We start from the raw sequence: 11,755 nt of genomic DNA, 5'->3' as shown, positions 1-11,755 counted from the left end.
GGCATCTCTGTCCAAACCGGACAGCATGGCCAAGATGGCATCGTTCCCTACGGTCGAACTCAATCGTTCGACCGCACTCCTTTCTATGTCACTTAGAAAGGAGAAGCTATCACGCGAAACGTGATGCGTATTTCCATTATCATCTAACATGTCCATGTAACATGATGGAACTGTGGTCCTTGGACGGACTACAAAGTGCTACCAGGTGTAACGGGCACTGCCGACTTGTACTGCTTCAGTACAAGTCCACTTCGCACTGCCTCAGTGCGAGTGGTGCCTCACGTCACTTCACGTACACTAGTACGTGCAGAGGAGGACTCTCTTTAAAACACTTGCTTTTAAGAGGGTTATTAGTAAACTGTATTTAATATAATTTAGTTCCATTGTTTCTATCTTATAAATACTAACTTAATTCGAAACTAATACAAAACATGTAATAAAGCCTTACTTGTTTCTCTCTTTACGCGCGTCCAGCGCTAACTAACCCGCGGAGCATGTAGATATAATGGCTAAATCTCCCAATTGATAAGCTTATAGAATACTATGTAAAGTAATATTCTCCAAATATTCTCTACATTTTATATAATATATTAATTAATAGACTTTAAGTGTTAATTTAATGTAACGATTCACTCCGTTTTAAAGGGGGTGTCCCCATCATTCTCCTAATTTTAGGGAGCCGGTACAGCCACACATACCTTTTGGTAAGCCACACCCCCTCCCCGTCTGTATTGAATAAAAACGTTATGCACATCAAACACCCTAAATTAAATTAGGGAATCGCTATAGCCAGACACCCTAACTATTTACATGAGACTTGCCCCTGGGCACATTAGAAAGCGTGTTTTCGTTTGACGATGTTGAATGCAGGGTTTTTAACAGGTGATGAAAAGCCAAGAGTGTAACGGGGTGTATCGTTACATGAAATTAACACTTAAAGGTTGTTAATTAATATGTTATCTAAAAGGTAGATAATATTTGGAGAATATTACTTTATAAAGTAATGCTCAGAAATCTAATCCATAAAAAGGTATTGCCATTGTATCTATTTATCTCGCAGACTAATCAGCTATAAACGTAAGCAAAGCGAGAGAGACAGATAAGATTTCAATTGCATGTTTAGTATTAGTTCATAACTAAGTTAGCATTAATAGATAGAAAGAACAGAAACTTAATTATAATAATACAGTTTTCATTTGACCCTCTTTCAGGTAGTTGTCTTAAAGAGTAGTCTTCCTCTGCACGTACTAGTGTACGTGAAGTAACGTAAGGCACCACTCGCAACTGAAGCAGTGCGAAGTGGTCTTGTACTGAAGCAGTACAAGTTGTAGTGCTCCGTTACATAAAGCGCTCGCGATTAATTGGCAAGTCATAAAAAGAGCGAAAAGTAAGAGCAGCAAACCGAGCAACGAGGGAGAAGTTGAGCTGAAAATTAGCGATAAGGGCATGCTTACCCTTCAAATAGGCGAATCTTAGTGCTATTTTTGTACCCGTGTATTAAGGTCCAAAAGGACAACTGTCAATTTTGCGATATAGCGGAAAATGAAACTGTTTATTTTTAATGTAATTAAAATAAACATACGGTGAGGGTGTGTGGCTATACCAAAAGGGGGGTGTAATTTTAAACTTCTTTACATATTTTCTCTCATCGAATAATATTAATTATTCCAGGTGGAAAAATGTATCAATTTGTTTTTAAATTACAACGAAATAGATTTGTCGTTCGCTTAGGTTCGAATCGGGTGTCTTTGACCGAATAACCTGCAGCACGAGCACATGACGGACAGCAGGCGCGTGTTTGTGCAGCTGGCGAGTGTCCAGGACTCGCGGGCGAGTTTACGAGCTCCCGTCATGGCGTTTATTATGCCCACAGATACAAGGCTTTCTGTCGTCAATGAGTTCCTCATGGTACTTGTATTCTCCGCTCGAAAAGCAGTGCCTTCTTAGGAGAATCTCATCTATTGACAGCTGATCGTTGGGCGTGTGACATTGTATAGAGCTGCAATGATGACGATATTGAGGTGGAGGAGCGGCCACCGGGGCTCTTAGAAGACTGCGTAATTCTGCTCGCAGCGTCGCTGCAGCGAATCGCGGACCCCACGAGTTGCGAAGATGGCAAGCAGTATATTTTGTGCACGAGTGCCGAAGATGCTGAGCGGCTACAGAAGCAGCAATTTGAAGACAGTAGTGCTAGTAGCGTCACTGGCATGTACGAAACGCGGGACAGCGTTGTGCTCACGGATCAACTCGAATCGCTGGAGGAATTGGACTACTATTTTGACGAAGCCGGAACACTTCGCCACTGCCGGACAAACCAAGCTGTGTATGAGTTCATGAGTGACGAAAGACGTGCATGCGAGCTCGATGAGATTGTCAAGGCGGCAATCTTTCACATTCAGATAGAGATGCTGGCCGAATTGGCTTTCAAACAGGCTCGAGTACCGCTTGATTTACGTCCGGACGAGCCAAAAGAAGCGCGTTCAAGCATTTTCTTGACGTCCGATTGGCGCGTGACGGATAATTTACTTGTGGTTGTCAATGGTGGACGAGGGGCTCAACCGGGCATTTGGAGTCGAGATTTATTGATTCAAGAAGGCATTGAGCTCGGATCAATGCTGCCAGTCCTACGTAGCGCTGCCGCGAAGCGATTTGGTGTGGCTGTGATTAATCCATCTACAAATAATGTCACGATTGGAAACGATACGTATTCGATTCGAGGCAATTCCTCCCCGGATGAACACATGCAGTACGTTTGGGAAAACATCATTTCGCGAGCACAGGCACGCAATGTCTATATCTTAGCGTACTCGTTCGGAGCCAAAGCCGTGGTCACGCTTCTTCAAAAGCGTGAAGAAGAATTTGTGAAGCGTGTGAATGCCATGGTGTTTGCGGAAGGCGCGTATCGGATTGATCTGTCCACGACCTCGCCAAGCATCGTACAGTTTTTAAAACAACGAGCTATTAATTTTAAGGGTGACCCGTACGTTCCAGTGGGTGGCCACATTCCAGTTGAAGAGGAGAAACTGATCTGCAACTGCATTTCTGTGGGCTTTTTAACCGGAAACAGTCCTCATTCGGACGGAAAAACGTCCCCAGCTTCTGCGCTTTCGAGGCGCAACAGCAGCAACAAAGCGCGGACGATTAGTCTCTCTTTAGAAACAACCTTTTCGTATTTCGTTGCTGCGCGAGATCGTGGCTCTAGCGCTGCAGATTTTATCGCCGAGTCAGACTCAAAGACACGAACGTGGCTTGGAAATGTTATTCGTCACCGTCTCGATTCGCTAAAGCCTCGGAAACAAAGTCGCCGTCTTAGCGCTGTATTAGGAGCCAATGCAAGCGAATCTCCTCATCATCGAAAGACTGCGCGTCGCTCTTCATATGACACAGACGTAAGCTCGTCAGCCGTGCGTGCTTCAATTGCTAGTAATCGAAGCAGCAAATCGTTGCACGTGCACGGGGTCTCGATTAGTGATTTTGACTTGATTAAAGTAATTGGTAAAGGATCGATTGGAAAAGTGTTTCTCGTGCGCAAGAAAGACACGCACGTTGTGTACGCGATGAAAGTGTTGCGTAAGAAAAACGTTGTTCGTCACGGCTTAGAGGAGCACATTAAGACTGAACGCCTTATTCTCGAAGAGATTGATCATCCGTTTATTGCGCGATTGCGATTTTCGTTTCAGACCAAGGACAAATTGTATCTCGTGACCGACTATTGTTCTGGTGGCGAGCTATTTCATCACATGTCGGACGGTGGGTTTTCGTACGAATTGTCGCGATTTTACGCGGCGGAGCTTGTACTAGGGCTCGAACATCTTCATCGTTTGAAAGTCGCGTACCGTGACCTTAAGCCTGAGAATATTCTCGTGGAAGCGTCGGGTCATGTGCGCATTACTGACTTTGGCTTGTCCAAATTAAACGTTGTGTCTGACAAAGGCGCACAGACCCTTGTGGGAAGTCCCGAGTATCTTGCTCCAGAAGTATACAAAATGCAGAAGTATGGCTACGCAGTAGATTGGTGGTCGCTTGGTGTATTTCTGTACGAGATGCTTACAGGTGCGCATCCGTTTTTCGATATTAATCGCGAAGTGATGGTAAGGAAGATCATGACACCTGGATCGATTGCAGCGATGATGCCGCCCGAGATGCCTCCAGAAGCGGTGTCCTTGATTTCGGGTTTGCTTACATTTAACCCATCCGCGCGCCTTGGATCCCGTGGAGCCCAAGAGTTGCGTGACCACCCTTTTTTCACTGGCATCTCTTGGGAGGGGCTGATGCGGCACGAGGTGACACCACCGTGGCATCCAGTGGTGCAGAACGAGCTGGACGTGGGCAATTTTGACGCGGAATTCACATCCGAGCCTGTCGTCGACAGCGTATGCACGCACCAATCCATGGTACTTAATTCGACATTTACTGACTTTACTTTCAACCCAAGTATCTCGGAATCAATGGGCAAGCGGTAAAGCTTGGACGCAATTTAGAAATGTTTGCATTCATGAGATTGCAGCGAGTTTGCTTAAATGCCAGTACATTATTTGTGATTCCACTGTGTTGGTAGTAATTTAAAATGGGCATACTAACTAAACTAATTTAGGAATACGGATCGATTCTATTCTTGATACTTTCGGCATTGCCCCGCCTTGCTGAGAAACATTAAATAAACATACGATTCCAAATTGCTTAATTAGTGGTGAGTAAATTCTCCCATCGGTACAAGTGCGTCTAAGAAAGGCTAACTTCATTAATTTGATGGAATCTGTTGTAGCATGGACTGGGTCTGCTTTCGTTATCAAACGAAGCGTTCAGGCTTCTGAGCTCTTCCCGTCGAGCTTGTGGCGCACTCTCCACTTGAGTTGCGTCTGCATCAATGGAGAGATTTGACCAAATAATGGGATACGTTATACTGTGCTTGTATTCCTTGAAATTGATATATTTCTTTCCAGATTGTATTAAATTTTCTGGAGGAAGATCAAGAATTCGAACGAGTGATCTTTTCATCCGACTTCTAAAACGGTCTCCGTGATGTAAAATGAGTTACGTCGCCAGCGTCCTTACCCCAATTGCTGGTTAAAAGGCCAGCTCGGCTCCATGTACGGTGGCGAAAGCTTCTAGTTCTGGGGGGATTTTCTCAGCTCAGTTTGTCATCACCGACGCTATCACGAATGCCGAGCACGTGTGTAACCGGTATGGCGACGTTAAAATGGCTGACCAATCATACGTCGCCACTCCAGAGCTTCTAGCACCGAACCATGCAAGCACGGTCACCAATAGTGACGCAAGACACACAACAGTCTTTCTCCATATCCCTGTGTAGTCTGAAAACATTCTGTTTTTTTGGTAAGTTTCTTTGACGTGATGGGTACTGTGATTGTACAAACTATGCGCGAAGCTTTGAACCTCTTTTTTAAGTAAACGCAATGGTATTACCAGCATGAACAACGCGAGCGGTTTCAAAACGGCTTGAAAAGTCCTATAAAGCAAGCCACCGCTAGCCAACGGCGACAATGCCTAATCGGTTATGCACGCCATCAAACAGAGAGCTCATATATTGATAACAACACCTTCACAATCGAGGGAAGCACACGACATTTTTTACTTCGCTAGCACACGACATCCTTACCACTTCAGCTGACTGCTACAGGTGTCGCGCCTTTTCATCACGACAGCATCATTAAGATCGCTCCGTCCTTTTTCCAGAAATCTTATTCATATTTCTATGCATGCACCTGCAGACCATCACTATCCAAGTGAACGCGTGCCATTAACACTTGTGATTATTCCACCTATCCCTCAATCCTTTCGATGCTAAATATTCAGCTGCCAGAACATTCCACCGCCAAGACTGATAGCGGGTCTCCGTCTTCACCATCTCATGCTCCGCAAGCCGACGACTTGGCCGCGATTTTGCAGATCGGATCACCCTATGGCGTTAAGCACGATGTGCATATTCATTACAACTTTCAGGAAGCGAGGTTTGAGGGCATCCCTGACAATTTTGCCGACTATTTGGCCGTTGGGGTGGAACGAGGCCGTGCCGACACGATTAGTGCGCTGGACCCACCGGTCCTAAGTAGCTTTAAAGGCGGACGCCGAGCCAAGAGAACACGCACAAGCTCCGCCCCTTCTGGAAGCTTGAGCTTCTGTAGAATGATTGGGAGCTCAGATGCGGTTAATCCCGACCCTGTGCGATTATTGAATCAGCACTTTAAGCTACCATTTCGACAGGTTCCACGCATTGCCATTTCAGGCTATGACGAACGCATTCCAGCCGTGCTTGTCATGTTGCAGCAACACTTTATCGCAAAAAGAGGGTACATCACTCCTCACATCTTTCGCGAATCTCCTAGTAAAGCGGAGCGAGATCAAGCGATGCTTGATATTAATTGTGGTGCTTTTCGAGGAATGAAGCACGACGTTCGAGTGCTTGCTGATCTCATCAAGCTGTGGTTCCGAGAGCTTCCATTGCCAATTCTTCATGAAATTCCCGCATGTGAGATGGAGCGATTAGCATCGATTGAAAATGTCGAGCTAGAAGTACTGAGCTTGCTAGGTGACGTTGAGCGCAGTATCATACTATGGCTAGCAGACTTACTGACCTACGTAGCCGAGTTCCAATCGCAGAACCACATGGGTGTGGACCAACTCGCAATTGTCATTGCTCCAAATCTTGTGCGTCTCGAAACAGAAAACCCAATGGTCGCCGTCACCCTTTCAAAAGCCGCTGTCGGTCTCTTAAGAGGTGTCTTGAGAGCTCGATCACAGCGCCGTCACGAGCTTAAGACCGCTGGTCTTTCAGGCATGACGACGTCAGAGAACTTGAATTGAGTGTCCAACATGTGGATGTCCTTTATAAATATTGTTAAATCATCAGCTGCTTCGACACGGGTCATTGGATTACTAAACCATCGACGACCTATGCTCCATTGTAATTTATTAATTCCATCGATGTGTAGATCATAATACCACCAAGTGTCGCGATATATTATTTTCAATAAGCTTAAAATATTAAATGCTCCTACAATTCTCTTTAATCAAACAAGGCACGGAGCTTTCTTCGAGTCGCTAGTACAGATATGGTTTTAATTTTTTAATTTGAATCTCATCTTGACATAAACTTTCTTCCAACACGGCCATCGCATTAAGAAAATATACGCGGTCCTCCAGAAATCTCGATCTTGAACGCCGACCCATTCGTTGCCGCTCTTCAATGGAAAGCAGCAAGATTTTTTCAACGCTGCGCTCAATATCAGCCACCGTCACGAGCGCTAAAGGCATAAACAAGTCGCCCTTTGTCTGCCACCACCACGCGTGCGGCTCCCCTATCAGTATTCCATTCTTTTCGTCCACCAGCTCGTTCATTGGCGGTACATTTGATGTCACAATGAGCGCACCAACACTTCGCGCTTCGTTAATATAATGGCCAAACCCTTCTGTTTCACTTGGACACAAGTGCAGTCCCATTTCATTCTGCAGTCGATCCTTCTCTTCAGCTGGCACAGAGCCACACGTATAGTCGACATTAAGCAGTCGCCACGATTCCTTTGGGCCAAATTGCTCTTCAATCCATTCACATAAACTCGCTTTAATCACACGAAGAACCAGGTGTGGCCACTCGGGATGCAACGCCCAGGCCTGCAGAATCACTCGCGTATTTTTAAACGGACTCCATCCGGCCAAATGTAAAAATGAGGTCCAATCGCGCTTGATTGCTGGCTGGTACACATCGCGACTCGTGTGCTTTGCATAGAATACGGAATACGAGAGTTGGTGGCGAAGCCTGTACTCGAGCACTTTTTTCAGACCAATGCGATTTTTTACTATCATTACTCCTACTGTAGGATTTTCGAACTCGTGTCGATCAAAAAACTCGACGTTTTGCATCATCCAAATTGTTTTCTCTTTTGGAGCATGGAAATTTGGGTAATACTTTCGATCCACGGGATGTCGTTCCAAATAAATGTCAATGACGGATGGAGGCATCTCCAGTTGCTGCATAGGCTTTCCATTGCTGCTGTCAGACTCCTGTTCGTAATTACCTTGGAACGAGTACACGGGTCGAGCCGAGGGTAATACACTCAAGTATAATTCCGAGTCTAACAAAATTCCAGGTGAGTCATTTGGCGTGACGATATTGATACAGTAAGCAGACTTGGAGTTAATAGCTTCATGACCCTGTCCTCTTGTCTGGAGGAAGAAGCCTGCATGCAAACTAAGTTGGCGCTCAAATTCTAATTCCTTTTCCAATTCTTCCAGTTGCTTTAATCTGATCATCTGTTCGTCTGCCATGGCCTCGGTTGTAAACGTCTCGCCCTCGCCCCACATGGGATCCCGAAATTTCTCAGATTGCGTGTCTGGAGCGTGACTTTGTTTGCCACGGATTGTCAGCTTCGGTTCTTGAATCATTTCATTGCGCCGCAACTCTTCCTGTTCAAGATCGTGCGGAGACAAGAACAGCGACTGGAATAGCAGCTTCATGGGCGCCGCGAGCTCAGCGCTCGTGGTTTCCAGCAGCGAACGCGATGCCAACGTAGCATTGCAATAATCAGTGTGAAGATTAATCTGAGGCAGTAATGCAAAGAAAGCTAGCTGCAATAAGCTGCTAATGAGTGCCAGTAGGAATACACAAGCGTGCAGTAAGAAGCGTGGCCCCGACGACTCGGCCATGCGAAGCTGGTTTAGATATGATTGTGTTAGACACATCATTTTAATGTGGTGTACAAAAAATTCGATTTTAGTTCTTCATGAAGCAAGGAGCGCTTTTGCTGCTGTTGTTGACGGTGCTGGGCCGCACTCTGGCTGTGCAGGATGCGCCCATGCCACCACCAGCGCGTGCGCATTGCCGTGTGTTTGTTGTACTAGCGAGGACACGCACACGTGTATTAGTCCTTCAAAACGCTTACGAGCAGGACGGTATTAACGTTTACGACCACTTTCCTCTATTGCCTTCGATTATAGAGGACGTTTTCGATGCGACACTAAAAGATAAGTATCGGTCTGATGAGATTTATCAGATCTTGCGGCCAGCGTTCGACCAAGCAGTGAAGTGGCTACTTAACCGGGTCGATCCATCGCTGTGTTTTGCACATTTTGTTATGGCGGAGTCCGAGACAACCCCTGATTCCACTTCACAGGACAAGACTGTGGCCACACGTGTTATCGAACGCCTTGATTGGCTACGAGTTCGTGCAAAACGTGACAAACATTTTCCTTTTGCACTCAATATGCCATCTATTAAGCCTCAAGACGACCATGAAAGTGTCATTTCGAGTGGCGACTTGCGTGTTGTCCCATCTACTTGGCGCCTGTACTTTTACGTAGTAGGAACGAATTATCTCTCTGGAAAAGTGGCTCCGTCGCTCAGCCCCGGGCAAGTGGAAGTCTTTGGGGTAATGCACGTGGACGCAGGGGGACAAGTTGGTAAGTTGAGCTCTGAATCCGACTCGGATGCGGTTGAAATGATTTTTGACGTGCGAGAGCGATGGAGACGCGGAAAACGACAGCGTCAAGTGAATGTGGCGCTAAACATGAGCGACTTTTATGGGCGGGAATATCCAGGCTTTGGACGACATGCAACTCTGCAGGCTTTGATTCATCCTGAGGAAAAACACGGCGCTTTGACTTCTCTGGAGCATCCGTGTTTCTTCAAAGATCATGTTTTGATGGTCGAGGGTGTCAATGTGACGCTGAAAGGCACAGGAGATGCTGTCAAGTGTCTGACGCTACTCAAGTCACATGTTCTTTCAAGCAATGCGAATTGTCCACCGGAGACCTTTTGCTTTATAGGCAGCGCTCCACAGCTTCAAGGTGGCGAATCGTTTTACGCATCTGGAGTGCTTCGAGAGGCTGTGTTAAGGACCCATTGCGTGTTGAAATCTATAAAAGACAAGCGTCAGGAATCACATGTGGAGCCACTGCTTCTCCCGAATCCAACGCTTTGGTCTCTTCGTAAAGCTGCTATTACACTATGTATGCTGCCTTATGAAGATATTGTCAGTGGGGCCACACTGACTCATGTCTCTGCTGCCGCAAATGTGACTTTGAATTCGACGGTCGAAAGTAGTAGCTCTTCATTAAACATTCTATGCTTCGACTTGTGCTATACCATTGTGCTACTCGAACAACTTGGCGTTCAAGATACGGATCATCGTATTTATTTCGTTGATCGTTTCGAGAAGGAGCCAGTTCTATCAGGTCGCGGATCAAATGATGAGGTAGAACATGGCAACCCAGCCGAACTCGTGGCTTGGCTCACTGGTGCATTTTTGTATCTGGAGGCGCTTCAACGCAAAGTCACGTTTTCCATCGCATCGGAATTGCTGGCCGAACAGCTAAGTGCTGGACTCCCTCTTGGCTGGAATTTTAGTTTCTTACTCTTGGTGGCCGCATGTTTGTTCTTGTATTTGACAACGGGTCGTGCAGGTGTAAAAGGACAAGGTTCTAGCACTTACCACCGCGTGATTAACGGTGGGCCCAAAGCAAAGTATAAGGACTCAACACTGTCGATTATGTTTGTCGACGATGCTCGAGAATAATGTGCGTGATTTTGTTTTACCTTCGCAAAATTGTATTATTTTGGATAGAGTTTGGTAGTGATAGAAACTTAAAAAAATGTACGTGTCATAGTCAGCTATAAATCCGGCCATCATCATAAACTATGCTGCATTAGTTTACTGGAAGCTCATTTTGTTGAAAATTTGAGAAACTATAAAGTGGAGCAGAAGACCGTGACCAACTTCCCCGCCTCGTGCTTGCTGGCTTCATATTCTTAATTTCAGAAGTCGCAAATAAGTCGCTACCTTTCTCGTTGCCGCTTTCCAGGCTGTTTCTTATTTTCGACTGGTTAGACATCATATCGGAAGGTCCTATGTGTAAAGGGTGTATCGTTACATGAAATAAACACTAAAAGGTTGTTAATTAATATATTATCTCAAAGGCAAAATAAAATTTGGAGAATATTACTTTACATAGTAATATTCTAAAATCTTATCCATTGGTAGATATAGACCATTATATCTACTTTCTCCGCGGTCCAGTCAGCGCTGGACGCGCGCAAAGAGAAAGACAGATAAGACTTTTAGCACATGTTTTGTATAAGTTTATAATTAAATTATTATTAAGTAGATAGACAAGACGAAATTATTAATATAGCTTTAAATAAACCCTCTTCAAGGCAAGTATTTTAAAGAGGGTCTTCTCTGCACGTAATAGTGTACGTGAAGTGCGTGAGGCACCACTCGCACTAAAGAAGTGCGAAGTGGACTTGTACTGAAGCAGTACAAGTCGGCAGTGCCCCGTTACACCTGGAATCACTATATAGTCCGTCCAAGGACCACAGTTCCATCATCTAACATGGACATGTTAGATGCCAATGGAAATACGCATCACGTTTCGCGTGATAGCTACTCCTTTCTAAGTGACATAGAAATGAGTGCGGTCGAACGAATGAGTTCGACCGTAGGGAACGATGCCATCTTGGCCATGCTGTCCGGTTTGGACAGAAATGCCATCCATTCAGCCATCGCCAAGTTCATACAACATGAACTTGACGAGGCGTAGGAAAAGTTAGACTTGCTTGATCAGCAAAGCTCTCAACAGGCACAACCGTTGAGGTTACAGCAGGTATAGACCCCTGTACCTGGGATGACGCACACGCGTCGTCCCGAAACCTCAAAGATTGACATCTCTAAGTATAGGCGAGTCGAAGAAGACACCCTCTTAAGATGGTTTGTCGAGTTGGACGATGCCATAAGGGCTC

The 11,755-nt window shown here is 45.5% G+C and overlaps 5 protein-coding genes across 5 annotated transcripts; 3 read left to right on the top strand and 2 right to left on the bottom strand.

Annotated features, from left to right (window-relative positions):
• Positions 1–1,694: 1,694 nt before the first annotated feature.
• CCR75_001562 (uncharacterized protein) lies at positions 1,695–4,463 on the top strand (the record flags this gene model as incomplete). Its single annotated transcript, XM_067959664.1, has 2 exons — positions 1,695–1,908; positions 1,998–4,463. The coding sequence occupies exons 1-2, from the start codon at positions 1,777–1,779 to the stop codon at positions 4,461–4,463; spliced, it is 2,598 nt and encodes an 865-aa protein (XP_067819959.1). The 5' UTR covers positions 1,695–1,776.
• Positions 4,464–5,133: 670 nt separating this feature from the next.
• Positions 5,134–5,325, bottom strand: CCR75_001563 (uncharacterized protein; the record flags this gene model as incomplete). The annotated part of the gene is made up of 1 exon (XM_067959665.1): positions 5,134–5,325. One exon carries the CDS (start codon positions 5,323–5,325, stop codon positions 5,134–5,136), a length of 192 nt encoding a protein of 63 aa, XP_067819958.1.
• A 477-nt stretch (positions 5,326–5,802) lies between these two features.
• CCR75_001564 (uncharacterized protein) lies at positions 5,803–6,825 on the top strand (the record flags this gene model as incomplete). Its single annotated transcript, XM_067959666.1, has 1 exon — positions 5,803–6,825. One exon carries the CDS (start codon positions 5,803–5,805, stop codon positions 6,823–6,825), a length of 1,023 nt encoding a protein of 340 aa, XP_067819968.1.
• A 237-nt stretch (positions 6,826–7,062) lies between these two features.
• CCR75_001565 (uncharacterized protein) lies at positions 7,063–8,703 on the bottom strand (the record flags this gene model as incomplete). Its single annotated transcript, XM_067959667.1, has 1 exon — positions 7,063–8,703. The coding sequence occupies one exon, from the start codon at positions 8,701–8,703 to the stop codon at positions 7,063–7,065; it is 1,641 nt and encodes a 546-aa protein (XP_067819967.1).
• A 38-nt stretch (positions 8,704–8,741) lies between these two features.
• On the top strand, positions 8,742–10,532 carry CCR75_001566 (uncharacterized protein; the record flags this gene model as incomplete). The annotated part of the gene is made up of 1 exon (XM_067959668.1): positions 8,742–10,532. One exon carries the CDS (start codon positions 8,742–8,744, stop codon positions 10,530–10,532), a length of 1,791 nt encoding a protein of 596 aa, XP_067819966.1.
• Between the last annotated feature and the right edge of the window lie 1,223 nt (positions 10,533–11,755).

The sequence above is a fragment of the Bremia lactucae genome, linkage group LG4 (assembly GCF_004359215.1).
Source record: "Bremia lactucae strain SF5 linkage group LG4, whole genome shotgun sequence".
In the NCBI taxonomy this organism is placed as follows: Eukaryota; Oomycota; class Peronosporomycetes; order Peronosporales; family Peronosporaceae; genus Bremia; species Bremia lactucae.
Note: the sequence above shows the minus strand (reverse complement) of the source record. Positions and strands in the feature narration are given on the sequence as shown.